The sequence below is a fragment of the Numenius arquata genome, chromosome 10, assembly GCF_964106895.1.
Source record: "Numenius arquata chromosome 10, bNumArq3.hap1.1, whole genome shotgun sequence".
Classification (NCBI taxonomy): domain Eukaryota; kingdom Metazoa; phylum Chordata; class Aves; order Charadriiformes; family Scolopacidae; genus Numenius; species Numenius arquata.
The window spans coordinates 25,958,921-25,986,138 of record NC_133585.1 but is presented as its reverse complement, the minus strand read 5'-3'; the positions used below and the strand labels follow the sequence as shown (position 1 = coordinate 25,986,138).

Below are 27,218 nucleotides of genomic sequence, written 5' to 3'. Positions count from 1 at the left end.
CAACAATCTCGGGCACTAGAGCATGCCCTGAAGTGCCATGTCTACACGTTTCTTAAACACCTTCAGGGATGGTGACTCCACCACCTCCCTGGGCAGGCTGTTCCAGTGCCTGACCACCCTCTCAGGCAAGTCATTCTTCCCAATATCTAATCTAAACCTCCCCTGCCCCAACTTCAGACCATTTCCTCTGCTCCTGTCCTTATTCCCTTGGGAGAAGAGGCCAACACCCACCTCTCTACACCCTCCTTTCAGGGAGTTGTAGAGGGCAAGGAGGTCTCCCCTCAGCCTCCTCTTCTCCAAACTAAACATGCCCAGATCCCTCAGCCTCTCCTCGTGTGACTTGTTCTCCAGACCCCTCACCAGCTTGGTGGCTCTCCTCTGGACATGCTCCATGCTCAATGTCCTTCTTGTGGTGAGGGGCCCAGAACTGAACACAGCCCTTGAGGTGAGGCCTCACCAGTGCCCAGTACAGAGGCACCATCACTGCCCTGCTCCTGCTGGCCACGCTGTTCCTGATACAGGATGCTGGTGGCCTTCTTGGCCACCTGGGCACACTGCTGGCTCATGTTCAGCCCACAGTCCACCAACACCCCCAGGTCCTTTTCTGCTGGGCAGCTTTCCAGCCGCTCTTCCCCAAGCCTGTAGCGTTGTCTGGGGTTGCTGTGCTGGCTACCAGCCTGTGCTACTGACTCTCTTGTGCTTGTTTCTTCTGAGGTAGGGCGCTGACTAGCCAGAGACTTTTGAAATCAACCCTTTAGTATTCCAGACTCTGAAATGGTTTTGTGCCCGATTTCCCGTGGGGCAGACAGAATACCTTTAACAGACCTGGGCTGTGTTACTGCTCTTCCTCTGCAAGCTGTGTGTCACACTTTGCTGCTAGTGCAAACATAACAGATGATTTGACTGTCGCTTTCTCAGTGTATTTTTTAGGACCACCTTCTGCTGTCTTCACTCTGAGAGTTATGTAAGCTTCTTAAATATTATGAGGAATCTCCAACTTGTACACAAACGCTGGGCAAATTCAGTAAATGCTGCAAGAACCGTAAAAGTTACAGAAACAGTTTCTTTCATTTGATCCTCATCTGCTGGTTTTATTTAAAATGAAATGAAAGATAATTATGAGTGGAAACATCACATTCCAGTCTTAGCAGATCATAGACGCATAGATAGATGCTTTTGCTGAGTTACCTAAGTGGGCCAAAAGGATTGGGTACTGAGGCTGAACCTGGGGCCTCCTCTACTGAAACACGGGTGAATGGATCTTACAATCCATAACTTTCTGTGGCCATTATCGCTGTTGTCAAGAGAATTGTTTCTTCATACTGTATCTGGATTATTTTTCACCATTACTGAGAATAATACTGGCAGGTGGTGTTTAACACGATGTCTAATATGCCCTTCTGGTTTACAGGAGAAAATGACAATTGTTATTTTTAATAGTTTTTTGAGAAAGTGATGTACAAGTATGCAAAGTTTATAGGGAAAGGAATAAAGCAGCTCCAGAGAAAGGAAAGGTGGCAGCTCCTACAGATACGAGCCGAGTACAGTGCTGATGAAAAAAGAAATGGCTGTGTGATACGAATATGCTACAATTACTGCTCAAAAAAAAGTTCCTGTTGTATGTGCAGGTTTAAGGTAATGCTTCTTGTCACTCTTCACATCTAGATTCCAAGGTCTTGATTTATTTTCTTTTTGAGCAGTTTCTACCAAGAAACTCTGGTTCCTGACAAGCATTAACACATCAGTCTGTAATCATGTCCCTACTGCTTTAAACACCACAGGTCTGTTACAAAAGCTGTGAGAAGTCAATATAACCAGCTGAGTTGCAACTGGATTTCTGTCCATTTCATTTTACCTGAAGCTACACATATGAGGCTTGAGTGAAACTGAAGAGATGAGAGAAGAGAGGAGAGAAGAGGAGAGAGAAGAAGAGAATATTTTGGTTGGAAGGAACCTACAACAATCTTTTAGACCAACTGCCTGACTGCTTCAGGGTTGACCAAAAGTTAAATCATATTATTAAGGGCATTGTCCAAATGCTTCTTAAACACTGGCAGGCTTGGGGCATCAACCACCTCTCTAGGAAGCCTGGTCCAGTGTTTGACCACCCTCTTGGTAAAGAAGGGCTTCCTAATGTCCACTCTAAACCTCCCCTGGCACAGCTTTGAACCATTCCCATGCGTCCTTTCACTGGATGCCAAGCAGAAGAGATGAGCACCTCCCTCTCCACTTCCCCTCCTCAGGAAGCTGTAGAGCAATAACGTTGCTCCTCAGCCTCCTTTTCTCCAAACTAGACAAGCCCAGAGTTCTTAGCCATTCCTCAGAGGACATTCCTTCCAGTCCTTTTACCAGCTTTGTTGCCCTCCTCTGGACACATCCAAGGACTTTAACATCCTTCTTAAATTCTGGGGCCCAGAACTACACACAGTACTCAAGGTGAGGTGGCACCAACACTGAATACAGTGGGATAATCACCTCTCTTGACCATGTTTGATGCTGTGTTTGGTGCACCCCAGGATGGGGTTTGCCCTCTTGGCTGCCAGGGCACACTGCTGACTCCTGTTGAGCCTCCTGTCAACCAGCACCCCCAGATCCCCTGCTGCAGGGCTGCTCTCCAGCCACTCCTCTCTCAATTTATACTTGTCCCTGGCATTACTCCGTCCTAGGTGCAGAATCTGACATTTTGACTTGTTATATTTCATCCCATTAATCATAGCCCAATGCTCCAATCTATCTAGATCCCTCTGCAAGGCCTCTTGTCCCTCAGGAGAGTCAATAGCACCTCCCAGTTTGATATCATCAGCAAACTTGCTAACGATGCATTCAACTCCTGCATCTAGATTGTCGATAAATACATTGAACAGGAATGGTCCTAGAATTGAACCCTGAGGAACACTCCTGATGACTGGTCACCAGCCAGATATAGCCCCATTCGCTACAACCCTTTGAGCTCTGCCCTTCAGCCAGTTTTTCACTCGACGCAATGTGAACCCACTCATCCCACAGTTGGACAACTTATCCAGGAGGATGCCGTGAGTGACGGTGTCAAAAGCCTTACTAAAATCCAGAAAAACTACATCCACCACTGCCTTCCTTTCATCCACTAGGCAGGTTACCTTATCACAGAAGGATAGCAAATTAGTTAAACAGGACTTTCTCTTTGTGAATCCATGTTGACTGTTCTCTCAAAGGGTCTTCCATGGTGTAAAAACCCAAAGTTTTGGCACAGACACCAAATGAATGATACTTGAACAGTGTTTTCCCATGCATCCTGAAACTGGCCCCACATCCTTTGTTATATATGGAGTGAACAACGTTCACAAATAATGACAGGTTAAAATCATAAGATAACACAATTTATTATTTTCAGGACTATCAACTGGGCATTTTGAATATCGCTTTAAGTTCCACTGACAATGGCAAAAGGGCTGTTAAGTCACTTGGGTTTCAAAATGTCATCTGTGCTTTTTTGAATGAGGGGACTGGACTAGAAAAAACAACCTTCCAATTATTTAAAAAAAATAGGCAAAATTAAACTTGTATGGGATTCAATCTTTGTATTTTGTGAAGCATTATAAAATGAATTTTATATAAAATACATATACAACAGTAGTTACTAATTATAACAATGAGAGAAGAAACTCCAACTATAAATGCTTGCCTTTTAATCCCTACTAATTATTATACTTCATTTCTAATAGTGTTGTGCTTAGGAGTCTTAGTTGTGGAGCCAGGATCCTATTATACCAGCTGTTCTACAAAAAGAGTGAGGCGGTTGCTTCTATAAAGCGTGCCTTTATGTCTGTATATAAAGACATAAGTCAACAGATGGACGCTGACAGCTAGACAGAAGAATACCAGAAACCCGTCAGACAATACTGGTGTATGATAGGCAGTGGTATTAGCACACAAATTCCGTGGATGATATCCAAGGTTTTTTCTTAGGTGCTATAGTAAAGGATATTTGCGGGAGGGACTTGAGGTTGGTTGATGAATTTGGCTTTGTGAATGTTAACTCCTCTTTCTACACAGCGTAAGTGCCGAAGGTGTACTAAGCGGGTTTTGCTGATCAGTTGTTTGCAGGCTTTCAGATAACGCACTTAATTTAGTACAATGCATAAATTGTGATTCTGAATTGCACGCTGTATTCATAGTAGATTTTACATCAGGTCTATAATATAAGAGGATGGTATTTCACAGATACTACTTAGATAACACTTCTATCTAAAGACCTGATCAGGTCGTAACTATGACAACCTCTCAGATACAGCTGCGCTTTCAGAGCAGAGATCCTCTGCTGTATTTTTTCAATAATGGACAGATGGAATGCGAGACATTAATTCAGTTCCTTTTTATAAGGTACTGATATTGACTAGTTGTATCTAATGCTGAAAGTACAGTGAAAATTAACCTGGAAGTTTAAAAGCTGCCTGACTTCTGCTTTTGTAACTGCCTGCAGTATTTTTTACCATACGTGCTAGTGGTGTTCTGATGCACACTGGAGTCTGTAGGTACTGACACAACACAAAATAGTAGGAACAGGGTTATATCACATTTTCTTTTGATTTTTAATTCATCATTAATATAAGTAGTAAAGTTGTCTTTGTTTAAAAAAAAAAAGATTCATTTGTGTTGTCTTTTTCTCTCATTTTCTCCACTTCTGGAGAAATGGAGAAGATTATTATTGCTTAGAGGGACGAAAGGCAAACAAGAACTCCTTTCTGTGAGAGTATTTACTGAGAACAGTAACCCTTTTTACTTCATATTTCACCACCCTCTTAAATATCATGGGACTTTAGATGACTGCTATAGAATTCTGTAGAATACTTAAAAAAATAAAGAGAACGAAATACAAATAGTCAAAATTAGTGCCTAATAAATTCTGCATGATTTTAGACTAGTCTGTAGTGAACTATGGGGTTTTAGCTCTGCTGAATCCTATTGAATTTTTCCACTAGGGTATCAATCTTTCTTCTGCTCACTTACACATAAATGTGTATGATTTTATCTCTGAAGCCTACCAGCTGAACAAAGCCCAAGGATCAAGACAAATTTTGCATGTTGCATTAAAGAAATGACAGAGAGTTGTGCCAGGGTGCAAAAGAATGAATTGCAGCTGGAGCCTGGGATTAATACACAAAGTGAGCTAGGTTGTGGTAGTCAGGGAAACAGCAGGCGCAAAGGCTGCTGAGAAAACAAAAAAACAAGATCAAGTGCGTTCCGTGAATTTTCTGTCAGCACCCTCCATTGGTCAAGGCACTCTCTTACAATAATGGATGTTCTTACAGAAAAATGCCACAATTTGTTGACCAGTTTCTAATTAACTGTTCTCGTATTTTTCTTGCTAGGTCCACAGGAAAGGAGTTTGCACTGAAGATCATAGACAAGGCTAAATGCTGTGGAAAGGTAGCGTACAAAAATTTGCATGCATAAGAAAAATAGCAGAAAGAGCACTAGCAGCTGCTCATTAGTCATAAATGGTGGGTGTGTTTGGGTTCTCTGACTATTTTCAGAATCTCTCTTTAACAGGATGATAACACATCCAAGAAGCAAATAATAAAAGTAGCGAGTGTTAGTCTAGTAGATAATAGAGTAATAAACAAATTGTCGTCTGTTTTATTGGACTAACAAAGAATATGCTAATACGTGTCCAAAATATATTAGAAAGACTTTGGTCTGTAAAATATGAGAGAGGAAATTTGCAGCTGTATGTGTATTTACGTAATTCCCATCCCTCTCTGCCTCTTGTTTTTATCTTTTTTTTTTTTTTTTTTTTTTTATGGCTGCACATGCTCCTTTTACATGCAGAACATGGATTTGGAAAGAAATTTTCGGAACCATTTCTTTCTGTTTATGTAGTTTCACCATCCTGTATAACAAAGATCTCTTAACAAAAGACTTCCTTAAACTTTCTTTTTAATTCAAGCTCAAAAAAAAGTTGAGAGTTGTCTGTCCAGCAGATTTATAATAAACATGTTACATAATTGAAGCAAGTTATCTGAGAATGTCAGACCTCTTCTTCAGCTTCCTGCCAACTACAGAGATTTTAAAAAAGGAAGAAAAAAACCCCCAACCTACAGCCAAGAATGTAGACAGAGTGTTGGAAGAGATAACAAGAAATAAAATACTTCTATTTTCACTTGTTTGCAGTATCATAAAAACAAAGTACTCGAGGAACTTGAGTATCAAATGGATCGTAGTTTAGTGTTAGCTAAAAGAACACTGAGGGCACAGTATTAATTAGCAATCAAATTCTGGATTAAAGTCCCTTTGAGAGTAGGAAATATGCCATTCTCTCAAGGATGACTCAAAAGATGGATTTTTGATGCAAACACCTGATTTTTTATGTAAATGATTGCATTGAAAGGATTCTAGAGATAACTTTGCAAGCAAGTCAGGGTTTTAATTCAAAGGTACTGTTTTTTTCAGTTACATAGAGTAATTCTGGAGTGTAATTCAGAGCTCTAAATGCTGAGTGTGGCCTCGTAGGAAGATGTACCAAGTCTGTATGACATTTTTTTATATGGTAAGGAACTGTGTATTACTGTACACTAATGCATTACCTGCTGTGATGACTTGCTTTAAGTAGAGGTCCTCAAATAGAAATGTTTTATCTATGCAGATTTTAAATTGTGTATTAGGTGCTAGGAGATGAGTGTTCCCATCTCTCCATCACTTTATCTCATATTCTTTAGGTTTATTTAAGGGAAAATTTTGGAACAAATCTTAAAAATGTATAACCACAAGAAAAAGTGTTAGATTTGCCTTTTTGGGATTAAAATGTTGCCATTTCTTTGGCTGCAGGAAGGGTGACCTTTTGCAGTGTTTCACTGCAAAAGAAAACTTTTGGGTGATGTGTTGCAACTTCAGATGTTTTTTATTGCTTGTCTAGTCAGCTGCTTAGGTATCATAAATTGGATGGTCTAGAGATAGACTATTTTACACAGCAGCGTTTAGACGTGTTTTCTATTAACCATTCTCACTACTTTAGAATGAACAAATTTAAAAAATCAACCCCATTGATGCATACTTCTCTGTTTTGAAAGCACCTGCCTGTATAGCTACATAAAGATGTGTGTGTATGTACAAGCAGAGAACTGTTTTTAGGAAGATGGCAGGACCAACCAAGCAAATAATTAAATTTTGCTACAGCTTACTCCTTCCTCGCTTCATTTCACATAAGCCCTACCTTAAAAACACCTGTCTGGCCCAAATATGCATGACTTGTATTTTGCTCACTGCTCTCTAGCAGTTTATCTTGGATGCCCTACAACTCGAATCGAATTGACTAATGGATTGTCCACAGGCGGCTTAAATGTTAATTATACAATAATTTCTCTGTAAATAAATCATATTAATGTAGACTGAAACCTATATTGCACTATCCAGGAGAATATTCTAACAAGTTTGAGAATTATTTTTTTACATGAGAAAATATAGCAAAAACAGTGGGGTGACTGAAAATAACTAACAACATATTAGTCAGCATTTTGAGGACAGGTCTTATAATAGTAGCTCAAAAACATTTTGGAGCCTTTTTAAAAAAGAAGTATTATTGTTTATTTTAAATAAACATTCCTTGTGACTGAGTTTTATTTAAAGCAATTAACAATTTAGTCAAGTGAAACAAAGAAAGCACAAGTAAAGCTATTGTGCCTTAGTCATAATTAATGGCTGTGATAAATTTAATATGTTATCTGTTCTTTAGGTAGAAAAAGCTGTAAGAATCTAGTTTTTGCTTGGACTCAATGCTAGTTTTGAGTTTACAGGCTTCCATCCATAAGGCTTAGTATGCTGTGGCTGTTCACTTTTGTCTGTTGATGAGATTCAGCATTGTGTTTAACAAAATTGCTTCATGTTTGTTTGTGTTTTGTGTTTTTTTTTTCTCCAGAGCACTTTGCTTGGAGCAGGCATATGTTTGTTCAGAATGACAATTGATGCTCTTTCAAACTGAATTTCAGAGGTGTGACTGTTTAACCCGTATATGCTGCACCACACTCTCACGAAATGAGATGCACACATGGCATGTGGTTTCTGAGTTACGTAGCCACATAAAGCTTTGGCAAAAGCACAGTGCATCTGTAAATAACCCTGGAAATAGAAGGTGAAGTAGTGTAAGATCTGCCTGTGCACAGTGGGTCACAAATCACTAGAGAACGTCTAGTGCTCTGCTCACAAATGCATGAAGTGCCTGCTACTAATCAGTACATTAAACATGAATAAGTTCCAAGCCCAGCCACATGAGTTGTTATCTGTCAAAGTGTAAGGAAACTAGTGTTTTGTGCAAGCATTGCTACTTATTTTGCAGTGAACCTAAATACAGTATCTGTATTCCAGTATTTATAAAGCAAAATGTAAATCATTCTTCACATGAAAGGGACACGTAATTTTCTTCGCTCTCTAGTGTTAACCAAGTACTAAGATGTTCTAGAAAATGAAACATTCTGAAACTAATTTGTTCTTGAAACCCATTACTTCCTCAGAAGTATAAGGAAGGGGGAAATTAAACTCAATCTGTGTGCTAGTAAGCTGTTGGAGCCACAACGACTTAACTAAGCTATTATGTATTTTGCAGATTGTAAATCTGAACATACATATAAAATGAACTGAAATCCATAACCAAAGCAGTTATAATATTTTTTTCCTGTGTATAATCTACAACTTTTTAAAAAAAAATTAAGTCCTTGAAAATAAATCCTAGGTAATCTGTCCTTGAGTAACCTGTGCTAAATGAGAGGTGAAGGCTGGAGAGGATCAAGAACATGTTACCTATTGATGAGGGGTGGTAGGTTTCAATGGTCCAGCTTGGGGGCGGGAGGTTCTGAATTTAATTTCACCTCATAAGAATATAATCTGCACTCCCTGAATTCCTGTCATGTCCTGGGGTCTTTTTTTCAGTGATATCCAATTGGTCATGTGTGTGAAATACGGTGTTTTAAATTGTTTGGTCCGTGATGAAGTGTACAGTTAGGCAAAAATACAAGTTATAATCCAGCATCTGACAATAAACCTCTACTTTATATTAATCAGCAAAAAGGGTGCATACTGATCAGGTGATCAGTGGTCAGCTGATCAAAGGAAAGTGAATTGGGAATTTCATGTCTATTCAGATAAACTTCCGACCTCTTTTCTGAACAGGAACACCTGATTGAAAATGAAGTGTCTATTCTACGTCAAGTGAAGCATCCAAATATCATTATGCTTATAGAGGAAATGGACACCCCAACAGAACTCTATCTAGTGATGGAGCTGGTCAAGGTAAGACTAACGAGCCTTTTGTTAAAAAATTTTCTGTGTTGGTGTGAAATCTAGGAACATTAAGATCTTGGGAGACATAATCAGATAAGATTGCAGTGGCAACCTGCATTTTTAATCATGCAAATACTCTTGTACTCTTGCATTAATGGCATTTATGTCTCTTCATTCGTAATTAGACTATTTACACAGTTTTGAGGTAATTTTGCAATGTGCTCAGTCTAGGGAGAAGTGGATAGTGGTTTTTATATCATGTTTACAATATGCGGGGGTAATAGTGATATGCATTTACTGACAGAACACCTGCATTTATTTTACTAACATCTTGGTTTAATAATTTACTTTAAAGAAGCAAACTCTCTTTAATGAATGTATCTTAGTAGGCAACAGATCCAGTGAATAGTTTAAGCACAACTGATGATGGTCTAGCAAAATTTAAACTCAAAAAATCTCACCTGTTTTACTTATATCAAACATTCACTTTACCTTATTTCCAGTTCACCAGAAAATAAATGATGCTTTCATGCATGTACAGAGAAAACACAAAGATCTTCATTTTGCTGTCACCTCGTGAACTAAATACACAAGTTGCATCAAGTTTTAGTCATGCACTCTCATCTCTGTTCAGTACATACACAGCAACACTGCGCATCAGCTCGATCGGTGTCAGATTCAAGTAATATACATGTAATTATCATCACTTTTCATTTCTGTCTGAAACATTGTTAGATTCAAGAGTCCCCTCTAGAATGGTTGCCAGCCTGGGAAACCTCTAAATAAAGTCTGTAGTTGTTGATTTCATAATTTCTGTAGCCTACTGCCCCCTTTCTTTTCTCTCTAGAAGTTATTTTTATGTAGTAGAGGCTTTTTTGGATTTAAGACTATTTTTTTTTTTAAATATTTTAATACACCACTATTGTGGCCTGTATTTCCTGAATTGCTGCTTCTCTTCCATGTGTGTTGAAATGCTTGGAATGCCACCCACAGCTCAGACAGATCACGCCTACGGATGTATCCAGGGTAACCATCATAGAGACACCCACATAAATTTGTTGCAGTGACTGGAAATGCTGCATCAGTAACTCGCTTACATGTTGTTATATATTCCAAGAGGAATAGGGCAGCCATAATCGGAGACTGCACAACTGGCACATTCAGAAATCACCTGTAGGTTCTGCATTTTGGTGTATCATAGAATCATGTAGGTCGGAAAAGATCATGCTTATGTTTGTTCTCTTCAGCTACATTTATTTGATATTTCTGCAATATCTACAGAAATACCAAATTGCAGGTCACTACAATAGCTGAATATTTGTTACGTTAGGATTTTTATTATTGGGCTAATTTATATTACCTTAGGCTTTACTCAAAATTAGGGATGGTTTTTGCTATATGGTATTTTATTGATAAGATAAAGGAAAGGCAAACTGTATGCCTGTACCTGTAGGTAATGTAAATGAGTGATCAAAGGTAGGAAGATCAATAGAATGAAATCAAGACAGGGAACAGCTGTGATTTGCCCAAACTCAGAAGCCTGGAGTTGAGAATTTAATGTAGATGACCCAAGTCTCAGCCTAGTATCTTTCTGCAAAATAATTGTTTTTGCTGTTTAACGGACATTTGAGCATGCCTTTTGTAAAGGAAGATTTTACGTGGCTTTTTTACGGAATATCGTCGTCTTAATAATCTTTCATGTAGTGATCTATTATCTTTCCATTACTTAGGGAGGAGATCTATTTGACGCTATCACTTCTTCTACAAAATATACAGAGCGAGATGGAAGTGCAATGGTCTACAATCTAGCCAGTGCACTCAAATACCTTCATGGTCTCAACATTGTGCACAGAGACATCAAGCCAGAAAATCTCCTGGTACGTCCCACTTACTTTCTAATATTTTTTTCTTACTTTGTTCTCATTAATGCAAATGCTTGTATATAAATGTCAAGGAGCTGAGCAGAGAACAGCAGGAATATTAATTTAGGATAAGTATGTATGAAGTAAATCTTCTGCCATGAGGTAGCAATCACCATAACCCAAATGAGCTGTGCTCAAACCTGTCCTTAGACCTATCTTTATTTACATTTTGATTGGCTGCCACTTGGATAAGCAGGAGTATTGTCTTACAAAACAATGAATTTTAAAGCTATGTGGATGAATTATTTGTTATAGTTTGGGAGAAAAGGTGGGCTGAGTGCCATTTCTTTGAATGATCATACGGTTATCTCAAGCAAATTTTTTTTTCTCTTTCTTTCACTGTCATAGGAGGAACATCTTTCTGGTGATTTACCGGTGTTCTAGCCATGAATTAACTCTGTACATACATTTATTTAGTCCTGGGGGACTGACTACTTTTGTTTTCAGCAGAGACATAAAATAACTGTGTTGACAAGAATTACCATGAACTCTGCATTGGGAACTGCTTAGACTACAGTTCACAGACTGGGAACAGCGTGCTTATACACAGAGGTTACACTTACGCATTACATATTGGGTATTAGATACTACATGTCACGCACTGAACAAAGAGGGCCATAATCTCCCCTACTTTGAGCCATCAGGAATGCTAGTAGCTTTCATCAACATCTGGTAGGCACTTCTTAAAGCCTTCTCTGGTGTTTGTCAATCCTGTTTAATGAGGTTGCATCTAGAGTAGGAGTCGTGGTTTATTCCAGACCGGATTTTGAACTATTACAAGGACAGGGCTATAAATTGAAAATATTTTCCAGTTAATAATCAATTCTTTCCCGACTAATTCCACTGGCAGTGCTTAGCAATTTAAATAAGCCCTCAAATAAATCAGATTGTTTAGCAGAAGGAAGGGAGGCGGTGCTTCGCCTGGAAAATGTAGTCACAGCAACGTGGCACTTAAGAGTAAGAAAATGAAGGTGGAAGTCTCACTTATTATCAGTGCATCTTCAAACACAGGCAGTCCAAAGAAATTTTAAACTCTAGTTAGTGACTGAATTGGTTATAAATAGGCACAAATGTCCTTTCTGCCTAGAAAGCCCAAAGAGATTACTCAACAGATGCAAATCTTTTTCACTGTGATTGACAGTGGCAGAATGTTAAGATGACGTACTGGTATTGAATGTAAATGCAAATAATTCTCATCAATTGCTACCTATAATTGCAAGTAGTTAGTTCTTTCGCACAGGGTCATCCAGCTGTCTGAATTACATTCTCTTTACTAGTCATGGATTTAAAAATACAAACACTAAGAGTAATAGCAGATATGAAGGTGTTATATCAAGAAGAATATGTTTCCATTAATTATATGAATTACACAGGGGAATGGAGGAAGACATTGCGGCCTTTGCAGTTGTTTGAGGAAACAAAATAAATTCGGCTATTCTGGGGATTCTGGAGTCCTACATTCTAGAAACTAGACCCCATTGAAATCATGTTAATGTAAATATTTTACTTTAAGAACAAAACAAAAATTAATTTGTTAGGGGTATTTCCTTTGCTGGTTTGATTTACTTTTGATATAGCTGTTGTATAACACTTTTCTTTCTATTAAAATCGAGCTGCTTTCACCAACAAAATGACTCGGAGCAAGATGTGCTAGATTCTTTATGGGCCTTTTGGTAAGATGCACTTGGGTCTGCACAGAAACCTAAACACTTCTCAGTCAGCCTTCTCACTCCTGTACTGAGCTTACCTAAACTAACCTTAGGAAAGACATTTGCCTATGAAATATCCAGTATGCTAGCGGACTAGATTTATGCTAAGTTAGTGAGAGATGTTAAACAAATCTCGTTGTAAACTGTAGGTGCCAATCAAATGGAAGTACAGTATTATATTTTTCTTAATATGTTTAAAACTTGCAGCATTCTAGGATTGGGTTTTCTTTTCCCACCTCTGGTTGCTTGAGGCTGTATCATGGTCTGACCTACATAGTTGGCAGACAGCTCCATTGAACACTACTAGCTCCAGCTGCACTGTGGCAATCAATGGTCATAACATTTTTCACTTCTTTCCCTACAGGGCTGTGGAAGTCACCTCTTTTTCCTATCTTCTTGATGTGATGATTATTATTTTCCAAACGAATTAAAGGATTTTAAAAAAATGCAGATGCTCTTCTCATTCTGTTTTCATTTTGCTGCTTTTAGGTATGTGAATATCCAGATGGAACCAAGTCTTTGAAGCTAGGAGACTTCGGACTGGCAACTGTGGTTGAAGGACCTTTATATACTGTCTGCGGTACACCCACATATGTGGCTCCGGAAATCATTGCAGAGACAGGGTGAGGATGACTGACCAAGATATAGGTCCAAGCTATTGTCACCAGCTATTTTTGGCAGGTAGCTCTCAACTGTTGTAAGAACTGGAATGTTCTAATAGGATGGTCCTCCATCTTTATGTGGCCTATGAGAAAACAGCACCATTCAGTTCCTCGGAGAGGCCAGTTTCCTTGCTCACCCTGCTCCCAGAATTCACCTTTGCCTCCTTACGACCAGCACTGGTGCAGTGGAGTTTACTGGTTTGCGTTCCCTGCCTCACCTTGCGGTTCAGAGCCCATTGTAGCAGCCGTGGCAGCTGCTTGGGGAAAAATGGACAAGGAAAACACAGTGTTCATGTTAGAATAATTTATACTGGAAGACACTCTGGAGGTCACCAGTCTAAACCTGTTCTCAGAGCAGGTCTAATTAGATCATGTTGATTCAAGCGACCTTGTTTGGGTGACGCGTGCTATTTGATAAACTGTTGGTTTAATTAAACAACCCCATTTTTCTGTATTTAACAGGTGGTTGCATAAATACAAAATAATTCTGTAAAATGATAGAATTTCACAAGTCGTTTTTCCTTTTAGACCTCCGTTCCATCCTAGCTGACTCTTGCCGTAGCTGTGACCGTTCTGAATTTGGTCTTCCCAATGGAGGGACGTCTGTTGTGTTGTTTCGGGCATTGTTCAGTGCATTTGTTATATCAAGAACTATTTCACAGCTGCAGCAAGCTCAAATATCAAAGGGCCCTTCATCTGCATGTTTTAGATTTTGATGAATAGAATCTACTGGATAGAAAAGAATAGGAAAGGCGACCTTTCTTTGACCTCTAGTGTTTTAATTTCTGTGCTTTAAAAGAAAGGTGCAGTTCTTTTTCCCTGTGTTACTCACTCAAGAGACTGGAGAACCGGTATCTTTCTTGTTGCTTAGCAACACATGATAACCTTAGAGATAGGTACTCCAATATGGGGACTGAGAAAGCACATCCTTGTCTTTTATCATTAGTGAGTCTGGATTGGGAAACCTTGGTACTGAATTGAATCTGAGTATATTCAGAAGGCCCTGGAGAGCCTTGAGGCTTCTGAAGGAGAAAAAAAAAAAAAAGAAAAAAAGAGAGAAAAATGATGTTATCACAGTTTCCTGAAGACTGTGAATGACGCTAAGTAAAATGATGCTTAGGTACAAAATGCATCCATGTCATCAGGAAGTTACTTAGAACAGATACTCAATATATATTCATGCAAACTTAATCAATTGTTTGATTGGAATGACTTTTGTTTTTTTCATCCAACACAAGTAACACAGTATCTTGTTTTCTCAGATACGGTTTAAAGGTGGATATTTGGGCTGCAGGTGTGATCACGTACATACTGTTATGTGGATTCCCACCTTTCCGCAGGTGAGTTTCCCTGTATGTCAAAGGGAAAAATAGTAAAAAAACCAAGTTCTTTATAAGCAAGTCTTATTTATCTCCCTGTAGAAGGCATTTTGGGGCAAAAAAAAAAATGGATTAGATTGATGCATTTTCTTTACCTTTTTATTCTCTTTCACTTATCCTGTCAGGTTTTGGGATCAATTTTATTTACTTATTTTTCTAAGGAGCACTTGGTTTACTGCTGTGAGCGGGGATAATGGTGGTGTTGGGGGGCATCATTTCTGTTCCTTTTGTCTGCGACGTGTGTCCGGGCTCAGTGAACGTGTATGCTTTGCCCTCTAGTGTTTCTGTTTGGATACAGCAGCTCGCTTACAGTTTTAAGTTTGTAGTGTGAAGGGTGAAGGTCAATGGTGAGCCGCGGTGAGGGGAAGAATGTGCTCAGGTTCCATTTTTAACCTTGTTAATCTTCTTGATAAGTGTCATATGAGCGATGGGGTTCGCAAACATGATTCTTGCTACTCAGTGTCACAAGAGATAGGACAAGAGGAAATGGGCACAAACTTGAATAGAAGAAGTTCCACCTAAACATGAGGAGGAACCTCTTTCCTGTGAGGGTGGCAGAGCCCTGGAAGAGGCTGCCCAGGGAGGTGGTGGAGTCTCCTTCTCTGGAGACATTCCAAACCCGCCTGGACACGTTTCTGTGGGACCTGCTCTGGGTGGACCTGCTTTGGCAGGGGGTTGGACTAGATGCTCTCCAGAGGTCCCTTCCAACCCCATGCGATTCTGTGATTCTGTAATATATATGAGTTCTACTAAAAATCAAATGGATATGCTTTGTGCCTCAGCAATTTTTTGGCCAGGGAATGAGACAGAATTAGCACATTTTAATAGGGAGTTCTCCCTTTAACTTATAAGAGGAGAATATAACTGTGCACAACCTGTTTATCAATTTTTACAGCAAAATGCTGAGTTTTCAATTAAAAATCATCAGACTGAATATTTTGCAAAGAATACAATATAAACAATTGTCAGGGGAATAATTATCTTTCAGTTCAGGTATTTAGTTTTTGCATGTGCTTAGTTCATGTTTAAAACTGAAAACATGTTTTGAAAGATACACAAACCTATGGCAATTGCTTTATGTAGAGTTTGGGGGGGTGGGCATGGAGAATGTCCATACCGTGCTATTAGAATTAGCTATTAACCAAGCTTAATAAATATTTATTGCAAAAACAACCCAAGAGGCAAAGTGTTCATTGCAGAAGTAGGTTGGGTGGATGTTCACAGTGGTTAGGGCCAGCAGAGGTTAAAAAACAAAAAAACTTGCTGCCATTGATCCCTGACTATTCATGATACCATGGTTTTGACACAACACTACTTATCCTTTCAATATCAGTCGTCTGCCAATACTCAGTAAACTAAATGTATCGTGTGTTTTCCGTATGTCCTGTTTGGATTTTGGAAATTCTCCCGTTGTGGTAGTTTAACAGAAGACTTATTTCACTACACTTTTCCCCCCTATCATAGGCTTTCTGTAGCAGGTCCTTTACAACTACAATGGCAAGTGGCTTATTTTTTAATCACCTCTCCTGTTCCTGTATGTTAGCCATGCAGTCTCTATTCCAGTGAAACTCTGGTTTTTTCACCTCAATATATTAGTTTTTCTGTTCTCATCGTTCCTGACAGTGTAACTATGGCAAACACCTCAGAAGTGCTGCCACTATAGAAGCTTGCAAATTATGCATTTATAGTACTTGACATAACATAATTTCTGTTCCATCCCCAAGTTAAAAATTCACTTCCTTCTCATGATCTTTTTCATTACTGCTGTTCTACAGTGAAAACAACCTTCAGGAAGACCTCTTTGATCAGATACTTGTTGGGAAGCTGGAATTTCCATCACCCTATTGGGATAACATCACTGATTCAGCAAAGGTACTGATTTTTTTTTTTTCCAACCTGAAAGTTCTCTGACAAGCCACTGAAGACCGTTCTGTTGGAAAGACAGGAGATTCAGAACAGCCTCTTACCCACACGTCCAGCTCCTGTGCCTTTTTATTTGATGAAAGCTCAGGTTTTGCAGGCCATCGTGTTATTATCTGAGTTAAGTGTAGCAGAATACCAGTTGCATTCACTGAACATCACATGTTATTCAGTTTTAATGATGGACTGTTATAGCAGGGTCATTGCTGCTATAAAATAAGTGAATAAAGTGTTCACTTTAAGAAGATAAGTAAAATAAGTGCGTCTCTGAATTTTTCCCTCCTATCAGTCTTTTAAAACAGAAAAATTATTGCTATGTTGATTGAATGCAGTTGTCATCATTTGTTCCTATTTTACTTGAGCTACTTATTAGACCTTTTCAGGAGGTGCAGCCAGCCTGGTTTGCCATTGCTAATGGCTCTTGTGTTATCATTTGTTGCCATTTGTGTTTAAAACGATTGTGTCTGTAGGATAAAGGTTCCAACTTTTAAGCCCCACTTCTCAAGATAATTCAGTAACGTGCTCTGAATGATATTTGAGGACTCTAATTAATAAGTGTGGAGATTATTTGTTATCCAGCCAATGAGAAGTTGCTTCTTTTTCTGCATTTCCCAATGGCTGTTTATCCATTTGCCAACATTCCTAAGCTCCAGCCAACCCACGCTCTTCCAGCCATGCATTCTGAACAAACAAGGCCCTCAGTCTTGGTATTAAAGGTGACCTTTCACTTAGGACTCACACAGACTAAATAACATGGCGGGTTGGGAAACCTCTCAGATAGGTATGTTATTATCTCCTGGAAGAAGCCATTTCCCAAAACTGAAGTGATGAACAATCTCTTTGAAATACTCTTGATAAGGAGATGACGACTGACAATTTGGGGGCTATAAAAGGTTTTTTGAAGGGGGATTTGAGCTGTTCATTTGTGAGGGAAACATATTTCTCTTAAAAGGCTTGTAGAATCAGAAATTACACCAGTAAACTAGTTGTTAGTTGCATAACAAGAAACTTGAATGAATAAACAACTGAAGAAAGTTGGTTTAGATTTTTTTAAATTTTATTTTACTGACTGCTTTGTATCAATGACCTCTTAAGGCTTATCATATCTGTAGGCACCGTTTACGGAACGCCCATGGAAGTATTTGATAAAGCTGAAGACATCTGCTCCAGAGCCTCTAAAGTATGATCAAAGCCACAATACCAAATATTTTGGGATTCACCATATAATTAGTACAATTAAGCATTCTTCTCTTTGTATCTGTGTGCTATACCAGGTGACCCTTAGCTGATGAAATGCGTTAAATATCTTTTATTCTTCTGGAGCAACGCAGAACAGAACATAGTTTTCAAATACTTTCAGCAGTTTCTTGAATTTCAGGTGCAGTTTCTTGCCTCTGATTTGTGCTCTTTACGTCCTGTCACTGTGTGCCTGTTCGCTGCCCACAGAGGATCTCATCTGTCCCAGGTTTATTTTCTTTCTGGCCACCTACATGAATATATAGAGAACAAACTGGAACAGCTGGAATAGCTGATTTTTTTTTAACTTTTCCTTTTCACCTGGTTTCAAAAGACTCGGTGAAACATGAATACAATAAGAAAGTTGATAGGAAATATGCTGTCCAGCATACTCTTAAATTTTGAAGGGCAAAGTTTTTGTTCCACGGAAGTCACGCTGGACTCGCTGGTTCTGGTACGAGTGTAAGCTGTCTCTTTTTACCCAGGTAGCATGAAAATTGCGCTGAGAAAAACTTGATGCAACAGTATTTTCTATTGTAATATCCTTACCCACTCTCCTCAAAATGTACTCTTCTTTTTTTTTTTTAAATGAAGGAGTTAATTAGCCTGATGTTACACGTGAATGCTGAAGCCCGATATACAGCAGCACAGATCCTAAGCCATCCCTGGGTGTCAGTGAGTAAAGTCTCTAATTTGATATTAAATCTGTAAATCTAACCATTAAAGTGGAGTTTTCGAAAGAAGCAATACGCTTCTACTATGCCCATTTCTGTTTATTGAACCACTAGTCCAATTTCCACATAAAAGAGAACAGCAAGAGTCTGAAGTTAGCTCTGACAGCACTGTTAGCGTCTGCGCTCTGAAAGAAGCTTGCTGACTGCGATTAGAAGGTGCTGGGGGTTGCTATAACCCTCCTTAAACATAACGCTAAATACGTTAATATTAAACATAATGTGTTATTTCACATCCAACCTAGAAAACAGTCATCTCAAAAATGTGTATTGGAAGCACTGCTGTGCATGTTGGCATCTTGCTTGCTGCAATGCTACTTGAAGTGCAATCTCCTGTTTCTTGAAGCACTTCAAGCTTCGTAAGAGACAAAATTAGCAAATAAAATACCTAATTTAACATATGCACTAGACTGATGGCTGCTGCATCCTCCTTCTTTTTGGGCAGCAGCAATGGGCAACACCAAAGCACATCACTTACTGATTTAAAATCAGTTCATTATTAATAAATACTAGATTTACATGTACATAGTCAATGTTTATTTCCACACCCATTTTAAAAGAGATCTGAATATGATCTATGAGTTCCCTCAGACAAGAGAAGACAATTATAATGAGTGTGTCTACACATTTCAAATGCTCCTTTCAAATGTATTCGTGGTACCTTATAATGTTTTCACACTTAGGACATGATGGACCATTTAAAATGCTGATTTGAAAGAAAGCCAAATGACAAAGATGCTTTTTAACATTATTTCAAGCATATTACTTTTAACATGCTTGAATCAAACTTGCAGCTGATAATTATGGGACAAATCAAAGTATGCAGCATCATGTGGCATTTTAAGAAACAGAACTTCTTACGTAAAACAGTGGTTGCTACGTTCCTTTCCTCTGTGATTTGTCTTAACACATTTGAACTATATCTCATGTAGCAGAGTGCGTTCACATTTGGGCTGCCTCTCTGAACACTTACTTCACATTAAAAAGGAGGAAGTACCTGAGGATAATAGAAAACTTCTCTTTTACTTGGTTACATTCAAGCATACTTTTGGGTTTTTTTCCTAACTTGGATATTGTGTTTATTCTTACACAGGATGATGCTTCCCAGGAGAATAATATGCAAGCTGAAGTAACAGGTAAACTGAAGCAGCACTTTAATAACACCCTACCCAAGCAAAATAACACATCTGCTGGGGTTTCTGTCATCATGGTAAGAGAAATGACCATTTTTATACATTGATATTATACTTTGCATAGTTTCCTAACAGTGCTCTATGAGCACGTGTGGTGCAAGAATAGCAAAAGCAAAGCTAGAATGGTCTCTAATTCTAGTCTTTATTTGTGTGTAGCGTGGATTGTCTCATCATCGCTTGAGAGCAACTGAATCTATCACAGCGTGCTAGCTGAGCTATGAAAACAGGCTTTCAAACAGAAACATGTAAACACTAAGTAGCTGTATGTTGAAATTAAGCTTATTAATGATTTGAAATCTTTCATTATAAAAACGGTGATTTTTTGTCATGCTGACCACCCAGTTAGTTAAGTGGGCTCTCTCCCTCTGCCCGACCAAGTAGTGCTTGATCTTCAGCACACTCTTGTTCAACGCTACGCTTGCCAGGAAACAAGACTCCATTTCAGAAACCTTCTTCATAGTATTGAATGTTTACCACATTAATTTTGTCCCAGTTTAACCACTGCTGTGTTTTTTCTGTTCCCCAGTGGGGAACTTTCTTCAAAGCACACAAAGGAACTCTGATGACCTATAGTTGAACTTACATAAGCAGGAGTTCCAGCAGGCAGATGTGTGAATCATGGTAGAAGAAACGGAGTTTACTCTTATGAGTAAATTGGCCGGTCACTTTTGCAGAGAATATGCAACTGCTATAGAGATTGAACTGCCATGCTCTTCTTATTGTGGTCCATTTTGTCTAACGCAAGGATGGACACTGCCCACAAAGAGGATCTTCAGTTACTAGAAGAAAAATAAAACCGTCTCTGGTAGTAACGTAACAGTGATTTCCACCCCCACACCTCCCCGTTAGAGGTAATTACTCTCAAAGTCCAGCCCACTTACGCTAACAAAGAATTGTTTTAATCCTCTGGAAGTAGGTAAATTTAAATAGTGTTTCTACATACATATATGGGCAAAGATTTAAATGTAGGAAAAGTGGTAATATAAAATAAAAATGAGATAAGTCAGAAAATAGATTTCAGGTTCATACTGTTGTCTGCATTTCATTTGACAGTTTGACTTGACAGTTTGAGAGGGACTTCAGAGCTACATTCTTTATACTGTTGAGACTATGGATAAGCCTGAAGCTGAAAACTGGTATAAAACATACTATATGTAATAAGAGCAATTTTAATTCTAACTCTCAGCCCCTCTCCAACTTGCATGCCACTTAAGCCTGTCTCAGATCTCTGACACAGCATAGCTTCTGGCTTCTTATTGGTGTGGGTTTTTTCTGATCCTGTTAGCTACTGACCTTCCTTCAGCCAGGGAAGTAGACTTCGTGAAAACTTCTTAATTTTGCCTTTTCCTGCCTTATTTCCTTCTAACAGGTATGGAAGGACTTAATGCATAATTATTTATTTCTGAATGCAGCTCCCAATTATTGCCGAAGGGAAAAGTAACTTCTTGTTCAAAACACTGTAATCTAATGAGAGTTAAGCCCTCAATTTGTTATTCTTGCCCTGGTTTATCTAGAGCATTTGAAATTATTATCTTGGTATTAAGGAGTTCTTCACTTGTGCTAGGACTCATTGCTTAAAAACATTCAGATTCAGACAAGCACAGTGTTGTAATTCTCATGTATTGCAGTGCATTGCTTTATCAGTCCACCCGCATATGTAATGGAATCCCTTTTAGCGTCACTTCATGCAAACATTGTCATCTGGCCAATGCAGATAATACCATCATGTGGCAGATAAGTAAAACTGCACATACCTACCTAAGTGCTCTTGCACAGGAGACTCTGCCCCTAAAAGCATGTTGCTATTAATTCATTACTGATTTTTTTTTTTTTTAAATCAATTTCAAAATGTTCTGTAAATCTAAATTTGTTGCAATTGTGTTCTGCTTAAAGTAAGTCTAGTTTCTGTCCCTTGCTTCCTTCCTTTTTCCTCCTTTCCCAATGCCTGCATTGCTTTCCTCTGAGTAGGTCCAAGGCAATGGTACGTACTAACTGCGATGCTTCCTTCTGCTGCACAAAAAAAGTACATGTTCTCCATTTTTAACAAGAAGAAAGGAGAAATAACTCAGCCAGTCTGAAGTGGAAAAAGCTTTAACAGAGCTACACAAAAACAGTAAAGGAAAATCTTTTAAACATTTATTAAAAAGTTTTCTGTATTGTGATGCATATTTTAAATACTCTAAGCGAACACCGATATAACCAGCTATTTTTTACTTCCTCAGACATATCTTGGTCTATTCCCTTGGGAGTAATTTTGAGCACGTGTGTATCTTACAATACCCAATTAGAAAAAGATAGGAATCATATGAGGACAGAACCAAAAAACCCGAAACCGCTGAAATAAGCATTGTCTCCATTTAAAATAAAAATGTGAGTTGTCACTTCAGCCTTTACGGTCTCACAGAGCTTGTCAGAAGGTAACAAGTCCTAAATTAATAAGAAACATTCTTACTTAGCAACTTAAAATTAAGCCTCCTCTTCAATCTTAAAATATAGAAAAAATCTTAAGTTGCGTTACATGGGTATGTATTGCTATGTGCAAGGTGTGACAGCTCTCGGAGGGTGCTGTGAGGACAGCACAGGAGAAAACCACCCTCAGCACGAGCTGAAAGCATTTCCGTTCCCTTTTAAATAATTTATCCTGCCACTGAAACAGCAGAAACCCGTTTATTCACAACTCTTTTTCCAGCAAGCGAAAGAGGAAATGCAGTCCTGCCAGGTAGCAGCTACTTTGATGATTATAAAACTACTGCAGATCGTAGCTACTCTCAAAAGCCTAGATACAGCTCAGCCAGTCATTGCCTTGCTCCCTTTGCAAAGTCAGTTGTTAGCAGAGTATTCAATTGTGTATTATGGAATTTTTTTCCTTGGACCTGTATGCATGTAGACTAATATTGTAATTTGATTTAAAAAAACCCCAACAAAACCGTAACATCCTGAATTTAAAATACTTAACCTCTTCTTCTGGGAACCGTTATACTTGGTACTTCGGTCTGAAAAAGCCTGGCAGGAAGGCCTCGGGGGGGATAAGGGGTGTCGTGAGGCTGCTTGCTACCTCCTCTGCTGCAGCACCCAACCACGTCATTGTACAAAACGGAGTAGTTTCAGCAGGAGAGTCTGAGTGAGACTGATCCCAAAACAACCCTCCATCTGTATACCTGCAAATTCTGGAAGTCCTCCATTTGAAAAATCAGAGATGCTAGTCCAGTTGTCTTTGCCAGGTACAAGAGATATTTGAATTCAGGTACCCCGTAATGAAATAAGTGTTTACTACCAACTATATGATCAGTTTGGAAAAAAGAGGATAAGTACCTTATTTCTGCTGTCCTTGATGACTTTGATGCAATATACCACATCTGAAAAAAACATACATGCTAAATTTAACTTGTATCAGAGAATTATTTCAATACCTAAAACTACATATTTTAGTGAATAGTGAAAAGTTCACTGAGAATACACAGAAATTTTCACATTAGTAAAGCAAGTCCTCATCAATCAAAGAAAGAAATTGCTAAAGAAAAGGCAGAGCACCCGACCTTACTTTTACAATTAGGACATCCCAGCTCAAAATATGAAATTCCACATAACGCATGATGCTTACACATACACATACAGGGGGTGCCACAGAGGTGAAACATGTATTTGTGCTCTGCTCCTCAGTTCAAGCGTCACACATTTGTGGATTACTGTAGAAAGTAATGTAGTGACAGGACAAGGGGTCATGGTTTTAAATTGGAAGAGGGGAGATTTAGATTAGATACTAGGAAGAAATTCTTTGCTGTGAGGGTGGTGAGGCACTGGAACAGGTTGCCCAGAGAAGCTGTGGATGCCCCATCCCTGGGGGTGTTCAAGGCCAGGCTGGATGGGGCTTTGAGCAACCTGCTCTAGTGGAGGTGTCCCTGCCCAGGGCAGGGGGGTTGGAACTGGATGATCTTTAAGGTCCCTTCCAACTCTAACCATTCTGTGAAAGCCCAAGCTGTACGTGATCAGACTAAGCGTACCTTGCACCATTCTACATAACCACCCTACACAACCAAGTAAACTACAAAGAACTTTATTAATCTGTATTAATTTATATCTGTATTACCACTGGTACTTGAAGATCTTCCATAAAGTAAATAGTTAAGCCAAGAACTATATGGATTTATAATGATCAGTATCAACCTTCAAACTGTGAAACAAGACCGATTATGCTATCCCTCCAAGTCTTGGGAAGCAATTGTGATGTATGTCTTTGACACAGGAACTAATAGATTTCCCTCTAGGTCACTTTAAATGTTCCACTAGCAATTGAACATTACACTGTGGTTTAATGTAACTTGCAGTATCCTTTAGAGGGTATGAAAGTTGTTGGCTTCAGCAGACACACCACATCATACTCCTGATAAGCCACCTACCACACTATAGAGTTCTCAGTTTTCACTCTAACCTGCTACTCCAGTAAACTAATTTTTAAGTACAGTATTCAGAAATTATGCATTTTTGCCACTGTGTCAGTTCAAAGGTATTTGCCTACTCTCAATGATAAGCAGAAAAGTAGACTCTTTTCTTTAAGATAAAAAAAATCGTTAGGTTTTCACCTGTCAGCTTCACAAACAGATACGTGGTTCGTTACAGAAAATGTATTATTAAGTTTTCACTAAGCATCATGTGATTCCTTGTGTGTGCAAAAACACAGGTACGGAAATTTTGCCAATAGCTCGTATGACAAGTTCCTGCCCTGTCATAACCACTCATGTCATTTTTTTTTTTTTCCACATCAGACTTGCAAGACAAAAAAATTTAAACTCACACCATCATGGCAAACACACGTCTGGAAGATAACTTTTCCTTACATTTTCCAAAGTCAGCACCGCAAAATGCTATATAAAATTATATCTGAGATTCCTCATGTTATTTCTCCTATTTTTCTGGCTCTAATGCATGCACTTCATGTCTTGTAGATTGTTGTAACCCTTAAGTTAAGACAAGGCTTTGATTTAACTGCTCTTTCATATTTTGCCTTGGGTTTTTTCGTTTCTTTTTAGAACACAGCTCTAGATAAAGAGAGTCAGATTTTCTGCAGCAAGCGCTGTCAGGACTCTGGTAGAGCTGGAACGGAGAAAATTTCGGCAATTACTGCTGCAGCTGATGATCCTCGTGTGGCTGGGTCCAAGCCCCTCTTCCCTGCTGCTTCTGAGCCACTCAGATGCCCCACGCCCCCGGCCTCAGTGTCTCCTGAGTTTGCTGGGGATCAGCCTGGTGCGTGAAGACTGACAAAAACCAAATCCAACTGAAGCTCCCTGCACTCTCCTCACATTTCTCTTCATTTCACATGACACTTTGTTTTCAGTTTGCGTGCACCCTCTCGTGGCAAGCCCAAGGCAGGCTCTGTCATGGGAGACTGATCTCCTAATAGCGGGTGAGTGAACGTGCATTTCGAGTGCTCTTTGCCCTTGTCTTGAGAATAGCAGTAGGGGAAAGATTCTGGCAGTGTTAGATGATATTTAAGTTATCCATGTTAATTAACTGCATTTCACACAGCTCCAAATAGACTAACTTACGGTGTAGCTAACCATATTTTCATACGAGCAGTTACCTGGCCTCACCTCTACAGGCAGGTACGGTTCCTCTGATGAGGATTCTCAGAAAAGTGGGAGAGGAAGGCAAGGGAAGAAAACTTACATTCACCTTATATTCCAATGCCTCTATTTTTAGCCAAGTTTCTACTAAACTTGAAGAGGCAAATTTTCAGAAAAATTTTTTTAGTGGACTAACTGTAAAATATCATGAGACAAACATTGGAGCTAGAAGGAAGGATGGTTGTTTTGCATCAAGTTTGTTATCTGACTTGCAGGCTACAGGGTAGTATTTAGATAATATGAATTTAAATAAAGTGACTTGGATGTAAACATGAGCACTGGACATTTTATTTGTAATGAAGACTGGAGTCAAGGAAGCCTTTTTATTCTAGCCATTTTCTGTCCTAACCATAAGCGTCCCATCCACACCTTTCTCCAGGGTCAGACTACCTATTAGATAAAATAAAATTACTTTGGACCTGTGAACAGAAAGCCTGCTGCATGTTATCTAAGCTAGGATGAATGGAGCAGTTCCTAGTTCAGGTGAGCTGATAGAGGAGCTACTACAAATAGCTTCCATCAATAGCTAGCGATCAGAGGCTGGTCAGTGCTATCTCCCTATTCACCTGGTGCAGGCACTGGAAACAAGGATTGGGGAGCAGCTATCCTTAGTCTGCAGTCACAAGATAGATGAGGTTTTATCTTTACCATAATGCTTAGTTCAATATAGTATGTATTCAGCTTATTCTTTTCCTTTGCTCGTTCTTACGAATTGGTCATAGTTCATTTTCTTTCTTAGCTATACTTTCTACTAGAATTGTAAAAGAAAGACCTGCAATAAACTTTCTTCATTAAAAAAGAAAAAAAAAAAAAAGAGGACGTTCATTTCATTGAGAACTCAGTTATTTTGTCAGTGAAAATGTCGCCTTATTCTCTCTGGAGAGACTGAACAGTTAGGTACCTACCAAAAAGATTTCCTAAAATTAATCTGAGGGACATCAGGAAGAAATCTTTCACTCTGAGGGTGGTGAGGCACTGGAACAGGTTGCCCAGAGAAGCTGTGGATGCCCCATCCCCAGAAGTGTTCAAGGCCAGGCTGGATGGGGATTTGAGCACCTGGTCTGGTGGAGGTGTCCCTGCCCGTGGAACTAGATGATCTTTAAGGTCCTTTCCAACCATAACCATTCTAGGAGTCTATGATTCCCATAACCTTTTAAAGTTCATTGACTCCTATGGACGACATACATAACACATGACTGAACATGAGTGCTTTGCCTTTTGAAGAGGCAATTAAAGATCAAAAGGTACAACACCTTGGCAAGAAAAGAGTAGTAAAGGCATGAAAACATACTACGTGTCTTAAACTATGATAAAAAGGTTGGGGTACAACCAGTCATTGTGAATTAACTTTGTTACGGGTTCACTAGAGCGAGTTCACGATATTTGCAGAGTATGGGAATGGCCTTTATATAAAATTAAGTATAGTTATATTTTGGTACAGTGCAAAAATATGAAGATAACACTCCAACCTCACTCAGAACAGAAACTGGGAAGAGTCCGTTAGCTAGTCGGGTGTGCGGCTGGTAAATTCTGTAACAAGTCTTAGACTAAGCTAAAGAAAGGATGTGTAATATCAGCTGGAGCAGGCTAACCAGC

The 27,218-nt window shown here is 39.0% G+C and overlaps 1 protein-coding gene across 3 annotated transcripts in view; it reads left to right on the top strand.

Moving 5' to 3' along the window:
- The window catches only part of DCLK2 (doublecortin like kinase 2), a 92,305-nt gene extending 65,890 nt beyond the window's left edge, over nt 1–26,415 (top strand). For 2 of the 3 annotated variants that reach the window (XM_074155222.1, XM_074155221.1), the window contains 9 exons: nt 5,349–5,406; nt 9,139–9,258; nt 10,980–11,126; nt 13,370–13,503; nt 14,805–14,882; nt 16,697–16,793; nt 18,672–18,752; nt 19,902–20,018; nt 25,029–26,415. In XM_074155222.1, coding sequence (XP_074011323.1) covers nt 5,349–5,406; nt 9,139–9,258; nt 10,980–11,126; nt 13,370–13,503; nt 14,805–14,882; nt 16,697–16,793; nt 18,672–18,752; nt 19,902–20,018; nt 25,029–25,250 — 1,054 coding nt within the window. In that variant the 3' untranslated portion in view covers nt 25,251–26,415. Of the gene's footprint in view, nt 1–5,348; nt 5,407–9,138; nt 9,259–10,979; nt 11,127–13,369; nt 13,504–14,804; nt 14,883–16,696; nt 16,794–18,671; nt 18,753–19,901; nt 20,019–21,054; nt 21,138–25,028 lie in introns of all 3 variants that reach the window. The other variant, XR_012463468.1, reaches the window with a different exon arrangement.
- The last annotated feature ends 803 nt before the right edge of the window (nt 26,416–27,218 follow it).